This window comes from Dermacentor silvarum, chromosome 5 (assembly GCF_013339745.2).
Source record: "Dermacentor silvarum isolate Dsil-2018 chromosome 5, BIME_Dsil_1.4, whole genome shotgun sequence".
NCBI classification, from domain to species: domain Eukaryota; kingdom Metazoa; phylum Arthropoda; class Arachnida; order Ixodida; family Ixodidae; genus Dermacentor; species Dermacentor silvarum.
In genome coordinates, this window is record NC_051158.1 from 162,518,727 (window position 1) to 162,539,507 (window position 20,781).

General features: G+C 49.1%; 1 protein-coding gene across 4 annotated transcripts in view; it reads right to left on the reverse strand.

Annotated features, from left to right (window-relative positions):
* Window positions 1-20,781, reverse strand: part of LOC119453838 (zinc finger protein ZFP2) — a 71,586-nt gene that overhangs the window by 44,373 nt on the left and 6,432 nt on the right. For 3 of the 4 annotated variants that reach the window (XM_049666863.1, XM_037715884.2, XM_049666861.1), the window contains exon 2: window positions 2,031-2,255. In XM_049666863.1, the coding sequence (XP_049522820.1) occupies window positions 2,031-2,255 (225 nt within the window). The remainder of the gene's footprint in view (window positions 1-2,030; window positions 2,256-20,781) is intronic. The other variant, XM_049666862.1, reaches the window with a different exon arrangement.

A 20,781-nucleotide genomic window follows, 5' to 3' on the forward strand; every position in this document is an offset into this window, starting at 1 on the left:
CTAGCAGTCTCTTGTAGCAGAGGGGTAATGATGATTACAGTTTAGATGTATTGTCAGCAGAGTGGTTCTTGAGGTAAATTTTTCTGTGCAGTGATTCATTCAACAAAAAGAAAACAGTATTACATCTAAAGCTTGAGATGCAATATTGCCGATGGCTCAGTCTGTCCAGTGACAAACTCAAAGCCCCCTTCTTGACCCTGCCACTGAGAACTGCGCCGTGCCCAGCTCCCTTCCCTCAGCATCGCCATTAGCAATGTCCACTGCATGGGCCACCAAATTTCAATTGCTCTGCATCAACCACCAGCATCTTACAGCTGCAAATTTCCTAATTGTGTCCCTCCAACTTCTATGCCACCTTTGACTAGTATGTCTCTTGTTTCTCATGGCCCTCATTCTGTCACTTGTTTAATAGAACATCAGATATCCGCTGTAAGTGTCACATGAACTACCCAATTCCACTTTTCCCTCTAACCACTTCAGGACTCTGTTTCTATTCTGAAGAATGGTAACAAAATGGCTCACTTTTTTTTTATGACCTAAAATGCCTCAAAAATATGTTTGTGGTAGGAGGACGGCATTTTGAAGTGTGCGGGCGTCGAAAGCAGTGCTTGTGTCGGTGTGCGGGGCCGAAAAGCGCGAATGTGCACGTGACTGGTGCGCGGGTCCCACGAGATCGGCTCAAGCAACGGGGCCGACAAGCTGAGCGGGACAGCATGGTGGTACGTCTCTTGCCGGGCACTGCGGATCGAGTGGCAGACCACGTCCCGACGTCACCGGTCCTGACCCTGCTGAACTGAGCTTTGCCCCAGCCCTGTACTCAGAGGCCGAGCTACCTGGCGGATCCTGCCGTGGTCGGGCTTTGCCCCGACTCCTGATGCTCCCGAGACAGGCTGTGTTTCGGCGTCCATCACCGTCCTGCCCTGTCGGGGTCGGGCTGCACCCTGGCTCCCGTTGATGCCAAGATAGGCCGCCCTACGGCATTCATTGCCGTTCCTCAGCCGCCGAGGTCGGGCTGTGCCCCAGCTCCCGTCATTGTTGCAGCGAAATGCGCCTGAGCTACACCCCAGCCCTCGCTACCACACCGTTGCGACTTGTGATCAACTACTGCGGTTGGAACTGTGAGTGGGTGCAGCACCTGACTGAGATTGGTGACAATAGCGCGGTAAACCTGCATAATGTACTCTGTGTATTTCGTGTGTGTCTAGTCCCTTGTCTGCGGTCCATGTATAAATCTGTTCCTCTCTATCTTTGGGTGATTACTTAGTACGTCCGGCTAACCGGCGCCCACACAATTGCCCACAATGTTTAACCCTGTGAGGGTCCCAGTCTAGTGCATATTTGATCATTTAGACCGTTCAGGGCGACTTAATTCAAGAAAAACAAGCAAATAATTTTTCATGTGACAATAAAGCAACAATTTTTTTATGTGTGCAGTTTTATTACACAGTATGACGTTGAATACACAAATAAAATACCATAATTTTTTTACAATGCTGTATGTACCATGTTGTACCCGCAATGCTAGTATGTTTTTGTGACATTATGAATTTCAGTTTTTGCGCCGTTGAGGCACGGTAAACATTCTCAAAACTCAGGAAGTTCAGTCTATGGCACCTTTAGAACACCACGAGGTTTATCTTTACAAAAACAAAAAAACTAAAAATTACTAGGCCTGACTAGACTTCGTCAAAATCCATGACCTCAGCTGAGCTGGTGCAGGGACTTCAAAGGCAGCATCGTCCCGTCTTTCGCTTTTGACTCTTCTCTAGCGTGACTTAAGCTCCCTCTCTTAAGGCAAGAGTGGCATATTTTTTTGGCACTGCAGAAGGACAACGTACTAACACAGCCGAACTTATATTTCTTTTTAAGGCCCCTCAGTGGCAACGTTGTAACGAGGGGACTTATTAAAATGTTAGCTCCAAACTCAGACGTCCCTTGTTCAACTACAGTTGATAACGAGCAATATGCGTGCTGCACATGATTTAGCACAATGCTGTAACGGTTTGGGAGACACGCAGGGTCGAACGAACCTCGGCATCCACAGCGCTTCTGCTATTGGTGACGGCAATGAAGCCATGTACCTTGCTCGGGTGCAACGTGGGGAGGTCTGTCGGCTTTGTGTGGCAGCCGTCAATCGTTAGGCAGTTGTCTGGCTTCCAGTCCCAGATGCCAGAGTAGCCTTCACCATCATCGACCGAGAGCTGATTCGGGTCGTGCGTGCCTACCGGTTTGTAGTGCTTGGCATTCGAAGGAACCTGCAGGTCAAGCAAGGCATGGTGGAGCACAGCTGCTTACACGTGTCGAAAAATTTCTCCAATAGAAAAGGGCAACAGGAAAGCAGACACTAATGATACACATTTCTTTCTTTTTATCTCGTCTGATGGGTTTGGAGCCTAATCTGGGTTGTCAAGTGCATTTTGTGTTTCCTGTCGTGCATGTGCTTTTCCCTTGGGCGTTTATGCTTTGTGCAATAAAAGTTCAGCTATGAGTTAGTGTTGTCTTTGTTGTTTCTGTAATGTTTTCGTGTCCTTTATTAAGACAAATTTTTTTTAAGATGCTGACTACACACTTGGCTGGTGTTAGTACTTTTCTCCTAAAGCAAAGCTTTCTTTGGCTCTTCCCGAAACTCTGCGTGGGAGATTCCCGAGCCAATACCAATTAATTCCAAGTAGAATTGAAGGCGGTGACTTCGTGGGTGGATCCTAATACCACTGCATGGTATTGCAAGAGCTTTAACGTGGTTTGCAACTCAGGCCAACCCTGGATGCAGGGGAACTTTGCCGCACACACACACTTCACAGCGTTAAGTAAGAGAGAACCGGTACGTGTCCCCAGCCGCATATCTAAGCTTAACTATCAGCAGGCTATTGCTTCACTTTCGCAAACACCCTCCAAAACACCCTTCTGGTTTCTGCTTCATTCACATGTGTCAAGGTACATACAAAAAAGAAAAGAAAAAAAAAAGGGAAGTTGAACTTTTTTTTGATGCAGCAGTCATGAGTATTAAAATGCACCGAGAACAGGTTTCACTAACATTTCTGTCATTTATGCTAACTACTGGGTGCATGCATGACTTGACTGGGTGCTACTCAGAGGCTCTTGACGAGAAAATGAGACAATTGCCAGCTCTGTAGTTCGTCGAGGTTGCTTCAATAGCATGAACTACTCATTTACAACCAATTTAGCTGAAGTAAAATTTTGCTGCATTTGGCCTTTAAACTGTGCGACAAAGTTACCGATTCCTACCTCGTGGCATGTTTGACAGTCGTTCTTTAAGTAAAAGATATATGTGTGAGATTCTTGAATGTTCCCACCGATGCAACAGAGAACTACTGCAGAACAGCATTCTTTATGTCTGCAGCTTATAATGCTGGCTTTCCAAGAACCGAGGATCAGAACTCTTTGCAGCCTGTTCAAGCAAAGTTGATTTTATGAAAGGCTGGGCAGCTCAATAAATAATTGCAAAGGCAAAAGAATTGTGCATTGTGAAATATAGCTATCACATCAACTTTCATTAAACTAAAAAGTGAACACATACATATGGTATACGAAGTGGCATATTAACACCATTGGAGAGAGTTCGTAGGTTAAACATTGAGGTTCAGTTTCCGGTGTCGGCCTGTTGTACGGATCCAGAGATTCTTAGCGATCTCTGCTGCATTGCAGGTCTGACCGCTGCCTTGGTCAGCTGCTTCATAGCCGCTGGGGACTTAAGTCCAGGAGTTTTAATTGCAAGAGTCATGAGGGAGGTAGTGGCTAGATAATGTAACAGGGTGGCTTATTCCTGCTCTGGTGAGGGAGTGTCTTGAAGCTTAGTTGGCCTTCGTGATATGGTTGCACATGGACTAATACAGGGTGTTTCGGCTGACTCATGCCAAGCTTGAAAAAAATCCACAAGTGTGTTATGAGAATGCAATCAATTTAGTTTTGTTCACTGTCCTCTTGAGCAACTCAAAGTATTCTTTACTGTAAGTTAAAGTGATTAGGTAACAATAATTAACCAACTTTTAAAGTAAGGTTTAATTGCAAATCCTTCAATGGAGAAGTTACGACAGCTGCTGTTACGACAGCTGCTGTGGTTTTATTTTTTTTGCTGCAACAGAAGTGCATGAGACTTGGAAAAGTACCAAGTAACTAGGTGCTTACGCATGGCAACATCAGTGCCCTCAAACATACCACTAGCGAATGATCGATGAAGCATGCAGACCTAGACATGAACAGGCCTTGGGCAATGGAGATGGACTGAACATAAAGGTCTTGGCATCCACTTTTTCCGAGATACCACATCTGTTGAAGTGATGAAACAAACGGAGCCATGGGACAAGCTATAAATAACGCATGGCAATTCTCGAAGCTTTGTCAGTATCTTTGCTGTTGACCGACAGCATAAATGGCTAGAGAGTTTGGGCAGTAAATGGCGATGTATCAGAAATTACAAGTGTGGCCGTCATATTTACTTGCAGCCTATTCAAGACTTTGGTCTGAGTGCTGTATTGACGATTCATTGGTAGCATGTTTAGCATTAGGGTACTAATGTCGCTGCATGCAGGTGCTAGTCACGTGTTACTTTTCAAATTTTGTGCACTTTATTTGCAGCTAGGAAAAATTGAGACCATGGCAGCTATCATAGAAAATACCTATATTGAAATTATAGAAATTGTTCATAGAAGTTATCTGGATATTTGTCAATATGCTCTACAGCAGGAGTCTCAAACTCAGCTCTGACAATGGGCTGCATCTACCGTAATGCCAGAGAGATTAGCCCGCCTAAAATATAGAGCAAATAGGGTGAAAAAAAGGAGTTAGCTAACATTCGGTGTGCAAACAAAAAAGTTGGAAAAAAACAACATTGTGGTCAAAGATTATGAAGGTTTGTTTATATGCTCTTTTGTTTGGCCTTTCTCAAAACCTTCAGAACAGTCCCTATCGCTCTTGTACAAAATGTCGATGACATCGAGGAAGCTTTTGGCACCAGAGCAAAACATTAAATCGCTTCTTCCACCACGACAGGTACTGGTGAGAGGCGTTGAAGTTTCCCAACTTAGCTTTCAATGCGAGCTTCAACTCTTTCTTATGGAGCAGACGGTTACTTATGGCCTTTCCTGCCATTATTTCTTCTTGGAGGAACTGGAAGAGTTCATTATCAACCTTCAGAAAACACAGACCTGCAGTTGTTCATGTAGCGCTAAAATTTTGCCTTTTCCGTGGCATTGCTTCAGCAGAGTTTCATAGGTTGAGTTGCATTGCTTCACTTGCTTGCGGTCCACCCAAAAGTGATGGCGGTCTTGCTCATATTGCTGCCGGTCTTCCAGAGCCATCAGACTGCTTCCACTTTCTTTTCAATTGTGAAGCTCTGTCGCATCCTGGCCTCTTTGCTGCTCTGCGACAAAAGACGAAGTTTTGCAAGTTTTGCAAATTCGGGCACTGTTCAGCATTGTTTGCTTATCTCCTGTGGTACCCTAGCTTCTGCCAAGTTCCCCATTGCAGCAAAGGGGGGCATGAACCAAAGATGATGGTCCTTCCCAGTCAGCACTGTTTTTGATCTCCGACAGTTGCGAACCAACGCCCTTTTTGCCAGGGTCACGAATGGTGGCAGTAGTGCTGTGTCGCTTGCCTCTAACAAAGACACAAACTGACAATGGTTCAGCACTCTCGAGCAAGTAAAGTTAACTGTGCTAAACACAATTTACATGAAGTTTTTTTTTTTCATTTGGAGCGACTTGCTGCATAGTGCCTTTTAGTGCAGAATGCAATGAACTGCAACAAATTTCTCCGTCCCATTGAGTGCTACAAGTTTCGCACGAACGTGTCCAACCAATCCACTCTTGCTTCCGACCATTGATGGGGCCCTGTCAATTGCGAGGCAGACAAGCTTCTCCCATGGCAGTTCTACCCACTCGACTACTTTATCAAGAACAGAGAAAATGTCGGCACCTGGTGGTCTTTCTTTTAATTCGTACCAAATCAAGAGGCTCTTCCGTAGCGTTCTGACTTCGGTCAACGCCTATAACAGAAATGGTGCACTGAGCGTTGTCTGTAATGTCAGTGCTCCCATCAGCAGCGATGGAAAATGCGACAAACCTGCACCAACACCTTGTTCAGAACACTTTCAATGTCCGCGCTAATCTCATTAATATTGCTACGGAACAGTATTTGTCTTGACGAAGAGGCGAGCAGTGTGAAGACGACGACGAAGATTAGAGGCTGGTGCGGGCTGTGGCTTCTTGGCCAAGTGCGGCGCATTTCTTTGTAAATATACTTGTACATAGCTTTTCGTCTGCGTCTTCCTACGTAACATATCTGGTGGAGGTGGACGTTCCCTGTACCTCGTCACGGAGCTTCGCAGTGGACGGTACGTCGAGCCTTCCGTCATGGCTCCTGGCGAGGACAGCTCGACTCATCCGGCTCCGACACCTGCTGCCACTTCGACGACCTACATTGCTCTCGCCGCTTCCCGCGATCCTGGCATATTCTCGGGCAAAGATGGGGAAGGACTGGATCAGCCTGTACGAACACGTCAGCCACAATAACCGGTGAGACCCTACTATCATGCTCGCCAATGCACTCTTTTACCTCGGTGGCACACCTCGAGTTTGGTTTCGGACACACGAAGATGAGATCACCCAGTTGGGATTCGCTTAAACAAAAACTCCGAGACTTGTTCGGCAACCCCTACGGTCACCAACTTGCCGCGCAGAGGGCGTTATCCGGCCGTGTGCAGACGTCCGCAGAGCCCTACGTCACATACATTCAGGACGTCTTGGCTCTGTGCCGCAAAGTTGACGCACACATGACTGAGCCAGACAAGGTTTCCCACATCCTCAAAGGCATTGCCGATGACGCCTTCAACTTGCTCGTATTCAACAATGTGGCGACGGTCGATGCAGTTATAAAAGAGTGTCGCCGCCTGGAACTCGCTAAAAGCCGACGTATCGACCAGCAGTTTGCCCGTCTGCCCAACACCCCAGCGACATCTTCCTGCGCTGACGCTCCTCGTCCCAACAACACTGGTGATGTTACCAGGATCGTCCGGCGTGAAATTGAGGCCGCCTATCCGGCTGCCTTCGACTCCAGCTCCTCCAACACACCTGCAGTCACAGTTTCCGTGATCCAGGCAGTTTTCCGCCAGGAGCTCGCGAACATGGGTCTTCAGACCGTCTGCTCGGTTCATCGCCTTGATACCCACCCGGCTTCTTCGATTCCGCCCCGTCCCACATCTTATTACCCACCACATTTCCGCAACCCATCTGAATGGCGCACTGCTGACGACAAGCCCATTTGTTTTCACTGCCGTCGAATCGGGCATATTTCTCGCCACTGTCGCAGTCGCTGGAGTTCCCTGACCCGGTCTACTTATACTGCCTACTCTCGCCCAGGTGGCCCTTCTCAACCCTATGCAGCATGCTCCGATAATGCCGCCACTGATTCCCCTGCGCCAACCCGCCCCTATTCTCGTTTGCCTTCGCCCCAACGACGACAATCTCGCTCTCCTCAGCCCCGTCGCTCCTATTCGCCGACTCCCTTCGGACGCCGCTCCCAGCCAGAAAAATAGACGATGCAGCGCCTCGAGGTGACGCTGCATTGCTCCCTACGCTGCCAAATCCTCTGCTGACGTTGCACACTCATCTGAACCTTCTTGACGTGCAAGTCGACGGTGTTTCTGTATGTGCTCTTATAGACACTGGGGCGCATGTATCCGTAATGAGCGCTGACCTTCGTAACCGGCTGAAGAAAATACTCAGACCCGCCACGACGCCTGTTGTCAGTGTCGCCGATGGTGGAACAGCCCCTGTAATTGGTATGTGTGCCGCCCGCGTCTCCTTTGCCGATCGCTCCACTATCGTGCTATTCACAGTCATCGCCCACTGTCCCCACGACATCATCCTCGGCTTGGACTTCCTCTCCGCGCATTCTGCTCTCATCGACTGTTCTGCCAGTACTCTCCGCCTTGACCTGCCTGTTCTGGATCCGTCTGAACCACACCCTAGTCGCCTCAGTTCCGTTGACTTCGTTCGCTTGCCACCTTCGGCACTGACTTACGTTGACTTAGTGTCATCCCCACCAGTGCCCGACAGGCACTACATCGCGGCTCCCATGCAAGACGTCCTGCTTACACATGAGATCACAGTGCCTCATACAGTTTTATCTGTTACGGCGAATTGCGTCTGCCTGCCAGTGGTCAATTTTGGCTTGACAGCACAAGTGCTGCCACGCAGGATGTCTCTGGCCCAGCTTTGCTCATTCGAGGATCACTCAGTAGCATCTATTGCAGTAGACGACAATTCAGCCGATCATCCTCTACCATCGCAGTCGGCAACTTGTACCATTGCCGACTTACAGAAAATGATTGCGCCCGATATGCCGTCCGAGCACTCTCGTGAGCTCTACCGTGTTCTGTTATCTTACCACGACATTTTTTACTTTAACTATCGTCCCTTGGCCCAAACTACAGCTGTTAAACATCGCATTAATACCGGCGATGCCCCTCCTATTCATCGCCGCCCGTATCGAGTGTCCCTGGCTGAGCGTCAAGTTATTCACGCAGAAGTTCGCAAAATGCTTGCCAAGAACATTATTGAACCTTCGTGTAGTCCATGGGCGTCACCTGTTGTACTGGTAAAAAAGAAGGATGGCTCATGGCGCTTTTGCGTGGATTATCGGCACCTGAACAGGGTTACCAAAAAGGACGTGTATCCCCTACCTCGGATTGATGACGCCCTTGACTGCCTCCACGGTGCTCGCTATTTCTCCTCTATTGACCTTCGCTCCGGCTACTGGCAGATTGCCGTGGACGATCTAGACCGCGAGAAGACTGCTTTTGTAACACCCGACGGTCTTTATCAATTCAAAGTGATGCCTTTCGGTCTATGTAACGCTCCTGCCAGTTTTGAAGACATGATGGACTCCCTTCTTCATGGTTTCAAATGGTCCACATGCCAGTGCTACTTAGACGACATTATAGTATTCTCCCCAAAGTTCGCTACACACCTGGAGCGCCTCTCAGCAGTCCTAGACGTTTTTCGTGGAGCCGGTCTACAACTCAACGCATCGAAGTGCCATTTCGGCCGTCGCCAGATTACTGTCCTTGGACATCTCGTTGACACGCACGGAGTGCAACCGGACCCAGGCAAGATCCATGCTGTTACGCACTTCCCTGTTCCGAAATGTGTCAAAGATGTGTGCAGCTTCGTCGGCCTTTGTTCGTACTTCTGCCGTTTCATGAAAAATTTCGCGGCCATAGCACGACCACTAACTGAGCTTTTGAAAAAAAGACACCCCTTTCCAGTGGGGCGATAATGAGGCCTCTGCGTTCTCGCATTTAATCGACCTCCTCACAACACCTCCCGTTCTGGCCCATTTCGATCCTTCTGCGCCTACCGAAGTCCGTACTGATGCCAGCGGCCACGAAATTGGCACAGTACTGGCACAACGCCAGCGCAGCAACGACCGTGTTATCGCTTATGCCAGCAGGCTGCTTTCACCCTCCGAGCGCAACTATTCCATCACTGAGCGTGAGTGTCTGGCCCTAGTTTGGGCGGTTGCGAAGTTCCGCCCATACTTATATGGCCGGCCCTTTTCCGTTGTCACAGACTACCACGCGCTTTGCTGCTTATGCTCACTGAAAGATCCTACAGGAAGACTTGGTCGCTGGGTCTTACGCCTCCAAGAATATTCGTATACTGTTACCTACAAATCCGGCCGACTACACAAGGACGCTGACTGCCTGTCTCGCTACCCGGTAAATGAGCCTGACGCCGCCGACAGTAGTACCGCCAACGGTATTTTCTCTGTGTCTGACTTCGCTAACATCGCCAATGAGCAGTACCGGGATCTATCGCTGCGAGCACTCATCGAGCGTCTGCGCTCTACACCTACCGACGCATCCGTTCGCCGATATGTCCTCCAAGGCGGCATTCTGTACCGAAGGAACTTCCTCCCTGATGGATCTGATCTTCTTGTCGTGCCAAAACATGTACGACGGACTGTGCTCTTTGAGAAGCATGACGTACCTACTGCAGGACATATTGGGGTAACCCGCACGTACGACCGCGTCCGGCGCCACTTCTATTGGCCTGGTCTCGCTTGCTCCGTCCGACGCTATGTTGCTGCCTGTGATCCCTGCCAGCGTCGGAAAACATCTCAGGTGCTACCTGCCGGTCATCTCCAGCCGATCACCGTCCCTGTGGAACCGTTATTTCGTGTTGGGTTAGACCTCCTCGGTCCCTTTCCCACGTCATCTTCGGGGAACAAATGGGTAGCCGTCGCAACTGATTACGCCACCCGATACGCTATCACGCGGGCTCTCCCTACCAGTTGCGCCACTGACGTCACGGACTTTCTCTTGCGTGACATTATCTTGGTTCATGGCGCCCCGCGACAGCTGCTTACTGACCGTGGTCGCAACTTCCTGTCGAAAGTTATCGCCGACATTGTGCGTTCCTGCTCCACTCAACACAAGCTGACTACCTCATACCATCCTCAAACCATTGGCCTGACGGAGCGGTTAAACCGTACCCTTACCGATATGCTGTCCAAGTACATTTCCAAGGACCACCACAACTGGGATATTGCCCTTCCTTACGTCCACATTTGCGTACAATTCTTCCCGGCACGACACCGCCGGATTTTCTCCATTTTATTTACTGTAAGGTCGCGAACCGACCTTGCCCCTTGATACGGCACTTCCTCCTGCTGCGATCTCAACAAGCGAGTATGCGCGCGACGCCATCGCCCTCGCCGACCATGCACGGCAGCTTGCCCGTACTCGACTGACGGCCTCGCAAGCCACTCAGCAGCGTCAGTACAACGCCCGCCACCGTGACGTACAGTTTTCGCCTGGTGCGCTCGTGCTCCTGTGGTCGCCCTCTCGTCACGTCGGACTTTCAGAGAAGCTCCTTTCGCGATACACAGGGCCCTACCGCGTGCTGCGCCAGGTGACGTACGAAATTGAACCTGTGAGTTCGACCTCGCCATCTACTCTGGCATCTAGTGAAGTCGTGCACGTCAGTAGGCTCAAGGCCTACTACACTGCTTCTGAGTCCGGCCTTTAATCGCTCCGGGACGGCGCTTTTGCCGTCGAGGGTAGTGCTACGGAACAGTATTTGCCTTGACGAAGAGGCGAGCAGTGTGAAGACGATGACGAAGATTAGAGGCTGGTGCGGGCTGTGGCTTCTTGGCCAAGCGCGGCGCATTTCTTTGTAAATATACTTCAATGACGGTATATGGGGAAAGGCTAATCTTCTGAAAGTTCTTTTCAAGCTGGGAAAAACAGCATCTGCTAATTCTACCAAGCATTCCTTCTTGAAGACACCCTCCATGATCAGCTTTGAAGGTTTGGCGATGAGCTGTGAAGCAGCAAAACTGACCTTCACAGTGTCGTCAAATGCCTGGGCTGGCTTTTGGAAGAACTGCTGCTGTCTTCCAAGGGAAGATTTCAACTGGCGCAGTGCCCTTGTGGATGCTTCCAATGAGGCCTTCATGCTTGTATCCCTTTGAGTCAGCAACAGTCTGATGACAATTTAGGCACATAAGTTTGCCTCTAGACTTCGTGAAGAAGTAGCAAAGCTAACAGGGCTGTGGGAATGACTTGTTCTCGTCTTCAATCTTTTGTTTTGAAGATGAACTTGAACATGACAGCATGTTGAATGTACAGAGCCTTGGACCATAGGTCACTTCCCTCTGTCACACAGTGTGCACTGTGTGATTTTGGGGTCCTGGATATGACTAAAGTTCTTTCCTTCTCTCACATTTTTCTTCCTTACTTTACCCTGTCGCCCCCTACACTCCAAGTACATGTCTGTCTGCATTCATAAATCTTGAGGGACAGGGGTATATGAACAACCGGGAGTTTTAGTCAGCAGAAAGCAATGTGTTTCCATTCTAGAATGTAATTGCAAGCAAGCTTAGCAAAGGGCGTAGACAGGCCCCTTTTCTGCATGCTCCCCCCCCCCCCCCTTTCGCAGTGCTTTTCTCCTATTACACTGAAATACTCACCAAGGAGTCAGCACGTGGAGCGACGGCTGACACTGCATGCCGATGGGTCAGTGCGGGTGCAACGCGATGCAAGGAAATGATGGTTTGCAAAGGGAACGTTTTCTGCACATGTTGGCAGGGTAGCTTTAAGGTACCTGAGAGTCTGTGCCTCGCTTACTCGCCTCGTCCTGTTCGGCGTTTCACCGCTGCACCTAGCTTCAAGCAGAATGACCATGGTCACGTTTAGTCACGACTAATCTTGTTAGCGCGCTATTATCCCTCTGAAAGGTCTGTATGTGCTGGTTATTCCCTCCCCGGTGCTTGTATATTGCTGGCGCGATAATTGCTATGTCTACCTCACACCGAAAAGGAACACTGAAAGTTGGCTGACTCAGGAAACGGTCAGCAGCGCACTCAGAGGGAAAAGAGGCGGTGCACCATTCAGTCAGGCCATGCAGGCCACACCTAAGAGTTCCGCGGGCTGCATGTTACCCACAAGTCGCGTGTTTGAGATCTCTTCTCTGAGCTACTCCATCGAAAATTTCATGTTTAAAGTAATACTTTAAAACTTGGACAATTAATTATTCTTCATTAAGTGCCTAAGCTGATAAACTACTTTGAGTTGCTCAAGAGGACAGTGAACAATACTAAGTTGGTTGCATTCACATAAAGCCACATGTGGATTTTTCAAAGCTTGGCACCAGTTAGCTGAAACACTGCCCCCCCCCCCGATTTCAGGCACCACTCTAAACCTGAAAAATTTAGCGGCCTGGACGAGAATTTTAACTTGGTGTATCGGACTCGTGTAGTGATTATATCAGTGTGGATGCGCATTGTTGATGTGCAGTATGAACAGTGCGCTGGATCATGTCTTCATAAGCCAGGCTCTCAATAAACCTGTGTTCATTTCCTGCACTGGCTATGCTGCTGTAAGCGTCGTCTCCCTTGGCACGTTACATGGTGTCAGAAGTTGCCTCGCTGCCCGTCAACGCCTGAATGGAATTGTACCTGCAGAGAGCGCGTTATGGACCTGATGAAGACACCACAGCCATTGCGGCTGACGGGTAGCGTCACGGAAAACTGGAAGCGTTTTAAGCAGAAATTTGAGTTATTTCTGGAGGCAACGGAGGCAAAGGACCAGCTGAAAATGGAAGCATCGAAGGCAGCCCTCCTGCTAAACATGGCGGGTGACGACGCACTGGACGTCTTCAACAACTTGCAGTTCACGCTGGATGAAGACAAGAACGACTACAGTACCGTGGTGAGAAAGTTTGATGCCTATTGCGCCGAAGTGAGCAATGAAGTGCACAAGAGATATGTATTCCATTCAAGAAAGCAAGCAGAGGGAGAACCATTTGAAAAATTTGTTTGTGATCTGAAAAAGCAAACAGTGCAGTGAAATTTTGGCGTATTGCAAGAATCGATGATAAGGGACCAGATTGTATTTGGCATGCACAATCCTAGGCTACATGAGAAAATGCTTCGTGACAGCCAACCGACTGCAAAAAGCAGAGGAAATGTGCAAAGCAGCGGAGATGGCAGCACAGCGAAACGAAGTATGGCATAGTGGGGAAGACAGAGTCGATGCCATATCGAAGCACTCGGTGCCACCCTCAAAAGAGCGGAAGAAAATGTATTATTGTGAGCAGCGAATGTCGTGTATTCTTGTGTCTCTCCACTTTGTCCTTGTCAGTGCGCTGCTTCACCAATACGGTATGATGATTAATCACCAACTGGCCCAACTTTCCACATTACAGCAGTGAGTGTCGTGTATTCTTGTGTCTCTCCACTTTGTCCTTGTCAGTGCGCTGCTTCACCAATACGGTATGATGATTAATTACCAACTGGCCCAACTTTCCACATTACAGCAGCGAGTGTCGTGTATTCTTGTGTCTCTCCACTTTCTCCTTGTCAGTGTGCTGCTTCACCAATACGGTATGATGATTAATCACCAACTCGCCCAACTTTCCACATTACAGCAGCGAGTGTCGTGTATTCTTGTGTCTCTCCACTTTGTCAGTGCGCTGCTTCACCAATACGGTATGATGATTAATCACCAACTCACCCAACTTTCCACATTACGGAAGCAAGGAAATAACCAATGTCACTGTCCTAAGTGCAACTGCTGGCATAAACTGAAGCAATGCCCAGCTTTTGGAAAGAGGTGTCGTTTGTGCCACAAGCTGAACCACTTTGCAAGTGGTTGCGTGTCAGCTGTAGTAAGCGTAGTAAAAAAAAAAAAAGCAAGACGAGGACTTCGACATTTTCGAGATCACGACAGCTAGTTGCGAAAGGAATTGGACGGTTAAAGCCCAAGTTTGCAATCGCGAGATAAGCTTTAAAGTGGACACCGGGTCGCAGGCAACCTGTTTCCCATGTCAATTTACCACCAACTGAGGGGAGCTCAAGAGTTGAAGCCAACGAATTCGGTGCTTAAGCCGTATAATGGTGGTACTATATCGTGCTTTGGAACGTCTACTCAGGAAGTAAGGCTTAGTAGTACTTCTGCTACAATCACATTTTTTGTTGTGAAAAATGGCCACCAGGCCTTACTTGGACTAGAAGCTAGTGAAGCTTTGGGGCTTGTCCAGCGTAATGTGGGTGCCGTAGACAAGACAATAAACTTGTCAAGAATTTCAGGCATTTCTTCAAGGGCCTAGGTTGTTTGCAGCAGGCCTACAGCATGGTCCTGAAACCTGGAGCGGTGCCAGTTGTGCAACCAGCTTTGGCACTGGAATAGCCTCTAAAGAAGGAACTTGAAAGAATGGTACGTGCTGGCATAATTGTTAAAGTGAACGAGCCTACCGACTGGGTCAGTCCTTTAGTTCTGGCAAAGAAGAAAGATGGCACACTAAGGGTGTGCATGGACCCAAGAGCTGTTAACAAGTACATAAAGTGGCAGCATTTCTCGCTTCCTAGGTGTGAGGATTTGGAAGCCCGTTTAACCAATGCCACGTACTTCAGCTGTCTTGATGCGAACTTTGGCTATCATCAGATAACGCTTGACGAGAGGACATCTAAGATCTGCACTTTCTCTTCACCGTTTGGGAGATACCGTTTCCTGCATCTGCCCTTCGGCATTTCATCAGCACCGGAGGTATTTCATCAATCCATGAATCAAGGATTCGACGGCCTATGTGGTGTGCAAGTATACATTGGCGACATTTTAGTTTAGGGTTCTAGTAAGCAAGAACACGATGAACGGTTGACAGAAGTACTTAAAGCTGCCGAGAAAGCAGGATTGACTTTCAACACACAGAAATGCAAGTTCGGTGTGAAATCGGTAAATTCCTTGGTGACGTCATATGCTGAACGGGCATATTGCCTGACCCAAAGCTGATCGAAAGCTTGGTGAAAATGGCAACACCAATGTCCAAGACCCAGCGGATGCTGGGGGTGCTTAACCATTTCAGAACATTCGTGCCATTGTTCTCTGAGCGAACAACGCTTTTGCGAGAGCTTATCAAGTCCCGCACAGAGTTCCAATGGACAGCAAACCATGCACAAGAGTGGAAAATCTTAACGCAAGTTTTGACTACCACCCGCCTGCTAGCAATCTTTGATCCGCAACGAGAAACTAAGATAAAGTACAATGCATCACAGGACCGTGTCGGTGCAGCATTATTGCAAGGCTACAATGGTGAATGGTGACTTGTAGCATATGCACCTCGTGTATTAACCCAAGCCGAGCAAAGCTGTGCATAAATTGAAAAGGAGGCACTGGGAACTTGCTTTGGCTGTGAAAGGTTTCACGAGTTTGTGTACAGAAGAAAAGTGCTCATCGAAGCAGACCATAAGCCGCTTGTAGCGATTGTGCAAAAGGAAATTGCCAACATGCCACCGCGAGTGCAAAGATTCTTTTTGCACCTGCTAAAGTACAACATTGTTTTGCAGTACATTCCTGCACAGCAGCTGGTTCTCGCTGACATGTTGTCCCGCTCGACGACTGACCAGGGCGAAGACCAAGTTGGCACCACTTCTGGTACCACAGACGACGTGGAGATCCATGCGGTGCAGTCCTTGGGCTATATGGTCACTTCCGAAACGCAGCGGTTACTGCAGCAAGAAACATCTCATGACGTGTACCTACAGACCGTGAAGAAGAGCTTAGCAAGCGGGCAGCCGGTGAAAGGGGAACTTAGCCATTTTCGAAAGAACTGTCAGTCGTTAATGGAATAGTGCTGAAGGGCTCAAAAGTTGTAATACCGAAGAGTATGCGACGAAGCATCCTACGAAGAATTCATGCTAGCCACCTCGGGTTGCAAAAGTGCAAAGAGAGGGCTCGAACTCTTGTTTTTTGGCCCGGTCTGAACGGCGAAATCGCTGCACTAGTAGAAAGCTGCACAACATGCAGAAAGTACGTGTACAGGCATCCACATGAACCACTTCTAATGCGGACAGTTCCAAAATGTGCTTGGTATAGGGTCGGCGTAGACATCTTTTCTTATGCTGGAAATTCGTACATGGTTGCTTACGACGCCTTTTCAAGTTTCCCTGAGGTTAAGAAACTCGAAGACACAACTGCACCAACAACGATTGCTGCCCTTAGTGCCATGTTCGTGAGGTACGGCATACCTGTAGAAGTTTGCACAAATAACGGACCCCAGTTTTCAAGCAGAATGCCGGATTTGCCAAAACATACAACTTCAATGATGTAACCTCCAGGTCCCGTTAACCGCAGTCGAACGGCTTGGCTGAAAAAGGTGTGCAAATCGTAAAGTGCATCCTGAAAAAGACTCGAGAGTTGAGGGAGGACTTCTGGCTGGGTCTGCTAGCCTATTGCTCAACACCACTGAAAGATGGGCATTCTCCAGGTGAGCTTCTACAAAGAAGGCGACTTCGTTCTAACCTTCCTGACTTCGGCAGGGTGTCCCGGACCCCTGTGAAGAAGCACCACCAAGCCAAGGCTGGGATGCCTTGGCAAATACTGCGCAGAGGCACGAAGGTGAGGCTTCAAGATGCGGCTGGGTGGTCCCCAAAAGCGAAGGTCATTGGTGAAACTTCTCCTCGTTCCTATTTTGTACGAACTCAAAATCGCCATGTGCTGCGGCGCAACCGCCGACATCTGCTTAGGACAGGTGAACAGTACAGCGGTGAAAGTGATGACGACTGCGAGGGGAGTCCACCATGTGAAAACTCCTGTGCGCCAGCAGCACCAGCTCAACAACAGCGCAAGCCTCTGAGGCGTCATCTCTAGAAACAGCCGTAGGATGAATGCTACCAGCAAGTGACAGCGATCCTTCGCCTGGCATCCAACCGGTGCATGCTACCAGAAGGTCGACTTGTGCCGTCCGGCCTTCCCAGAAGATTCATTATGATGAGCATTTTCAGCAAGTGCCGTAAGCGTTGGCAAACGTGTATATTTATATGTCTCTCTTTTGTTTGTTACATGAGGGAGGATGTATCGGACATGTGTAGTGATTAGATCAGCGCGGATGCGCATCGGTGATGTGCAGTATGTACAGCGTGCTGGATCATGTTTTTTTAAGCCACGCTCTCAACAAACCTGTGTTCATTTCCTGCACTGGCTATGCTGCTGTAAGCGTCGATTCCCTTGGCACGTTACAGTATCTCTACTCCATACCACCGAATGAAGCTAGCTTAGCATGGTTCTTGAGAAATTATCAGGCGCTGACTGGGATATCATTGGTCTTAGTGAGGTTAGGAGAACCAGTGAGGCACATGCAGTGCTGACTAAAGATGCAGCCTTTTGATAAATTTGATATTAACCCACCTCTAACGTAAACACTTCTACATGTCCAATCAAATGTCATACCTTTTTTTACAAGTCAATTAATGCTCCTTCATTTAAATGATGTTCTTACACACTGAGCAAATATGTGGGTGATTGACCTACATGTAATTTTCTGTATTGCACCAAGTATAGCCACATAGGATATTGAACCAAATATTTCTTACGTTTAATTCGTATAAAGAAAGCAAATTTTTTATTGATGAAGAGGGCTTGTCACAGACATGGGCTTGCATAAAAAATAAAATAAAAAAGAAAGCAATCCGGCAGCACCTATCTCTCAATGGATTGCGTTATTGCGATAAGCATTGAAGCATTGCAGTGACACACCGTAGTACCACCACCAAAACGTGTCATGCATGATGTGTGTATGCAGCCTCTCTAGCACTTCTTTTGACACGCTGTGCCGTCTGGTGGCAACACTGCAAAGTCTGCGTGTGGCGTACCTGTGAATACATGTTCAGAGAAGATTGAATATATATGAGGTGAGTTTGGTTCTGTCCAACACTGGAGAAAGTTTAAAGGTTTTTCTTTTTTTTCACTGAAGAACGGCATATACACGACGACCCACCCAAGTTGGCGCCAAAGAGGTTCACCAAAAAGCAGCACATACGTAGTGGCCCAAGTTGATGTCAAAGACAGAGTTTCTCGGAACATCCCCTAGAGGAAAAATCTGGTGCCACCGTCTATGGGAGTTTCCTAATGAGTGGTGTGCTGTCATGGGAATGACGGTATATGGGTGTGCGATGCTTGTATTGGCTGGTGCTGAGCGGAGCTTTGCCTGAAACGTGGATACGGCTGCACAGATAATGCGTTCTTAAATTCTTCATAAAAGGTTTTCATTCACCCTGATATGGGGTTTATTGGCGTTTAATCCCGTTAGGTCCAGCGCAAAGAGCACCCAAGCAGTTCCAGCCGAAACGCCAGCGCGAGGCAAAAACCAGCAACACCGATCCTTTTGTCTTTCTTTTCCTCATTTCAGGAGCCATGCGACCACAGCGACGCTTGCGCTAACTTCGTCATTACAATGGCCCCATGAGAGAAGACTAGCCATCCTGGCGACTCACGGTGACGACACGATAGAGGGATCACAATACGGTTTAAGCCGGCTGACGTGCACAGTCTCGCGACCACGACGCTGCAGATCGTCAGACAGCGTGAGAGGTTCGACCACATAGTGTACAGCAGATGTACAGGCGGCGATCCGGTAGGGTCCGTGGTATTGAGCCAGCAGCTTAGACGAAAGACCGGGAACGTGAGGCGGGATCCACAACCAAACGAGGGAGCCGACACGGAAAGTGGTAGGGCTCAGGTCGGCGTCATGTCGATTCCGCTGGTGGGCTTGACCTTCCGTCCTGAAGGTACAGGCAAGTTGGCGGCATTCTTCAGCGTACCTGGCTACTTTGATATGGGTCGATATTCAGAGGCGTCAGGTTGGTATGGTAATACTGTATCGAGCGTGCATGAGGGTTCTCGTCCATACAATAAAAAGAATGGCGAAAAACCTGTGGTCGCTTGAGTTGCGGTATTGTAAGCGTAGGTGACAAAGGGGAGAACCATGTCCCAGTTGGAGTGGTCCGACGCGACGTATGCAGTGAGCATGTCGCCAAGAGTGCGATTGAAGCGCTCAGTTAATCCATCGGTTTGCGGATGGTACCCGGTTGATGTACGGTGGGCGACGTGGCACTCGGCAAGCAGAGCTTCGACCACTTGGGAAAGAAAGACATGTCCTCTGTCACTGAGGAGTTCTCGAGGAGCGCCATGTCGAAGCACGAAATTGCGCAGGATGAAGAAAGCAACCTCACGTGCTGTAGCGGCAGGAAAGACGGCAGTCTCAGCATATCGGGTGAGATAGTCAACACCAACGATTATCCACCGGCTTCCAGACGTAGAGCACGGTAGTGAGCCGTAAAGGTCGATGCCGACACTATCGAAAGGCCGCGCAGGGCAAGGTAAAGGCTGAAGAGCGCCGGTCGAGCGTTGTGGAGGAATCTTGCGTTGTTGGCGTGCTTCGCAAGCACGGATATACTTTAGGACAAAGCTGTACATACAGCGCCAGTAGAAGCGTTGGCGCAACCTTGCGTAAGTTTTCAGCACGCCTGCGTGAGCACTCTGTCGGTCAGCATGAAAAGCAGCGCAGATGTCGGAGCGCATGTGAAGAGGTATTACGAGAAGCCACTAGCGACCACCCGGTATATAGTTGCGGCGGTAGAGCAGGTTGTCTCGCACGGTAAAATGAGAGGCTTGACGGCGGAGCGTGCGGGAGGGCGGATTGGCGGTGGAATCCGACAGAAGGTCGAGAAGGGCAACAATCCATGGATCCTTCCGTTGCTCTGAATACATGGACTCGACGTTGAGCACTGAGTTCGCGGTGTACTGTGCCGAGAGACGCTGTATCGTGGGGTAGAGGAGAGCGAGAAAGGGCGTCCGCGTCTGAATGCTTGCGGCCAGACCTGTACACAGCTTGGATATCATACTCTTGCAGCCGGAGGGCCCACCGACCGAGGCGGCTCGAGGGATCTTTCAAAGTCGAGAACCAGCAAAGAGCGTGGTGGTCCGTGACGACATAAAACGGGCGGCCATAAAAATAGGGTCGGAACTTGGAAAGAGCCCAGACTATAGCCAGGCACTCTTTCTTAGTGGTTGAATAGTTGGTCTCGGCCTTTGTGAGGGTTCGGCTCACGTAGGCGACAACATACTCGTTATAGCCAGGCTTTCGTTGCGCGAGCACCGCACCAAGGCCCACGCCGCTTGCATCAGTGTGCACCTCGGTAGGGGCCCGGGGATCGTAGTGCCGGAGAATCGGAGGAGCTGTGAGCAGCTGGTGTAGCGTCTGGAATGCGTCATCACATTCACGAGACCAGTGAGACATGTCGGTGCCAACGGTGAGAAGTCGCGCCAAATGTGCGATAACGGTCGTGAAATTGCGCACAAAGCGACGAAAATAAGAACAAAGGCCGATGAAGCTCCGGAGGGTCTTCAGTGACGTCGGCCTAGGGAAGTCGACGACTGCTCGAAGTTTCGCAGGATCAGGGAGGACGCCAGCTTTGGACACA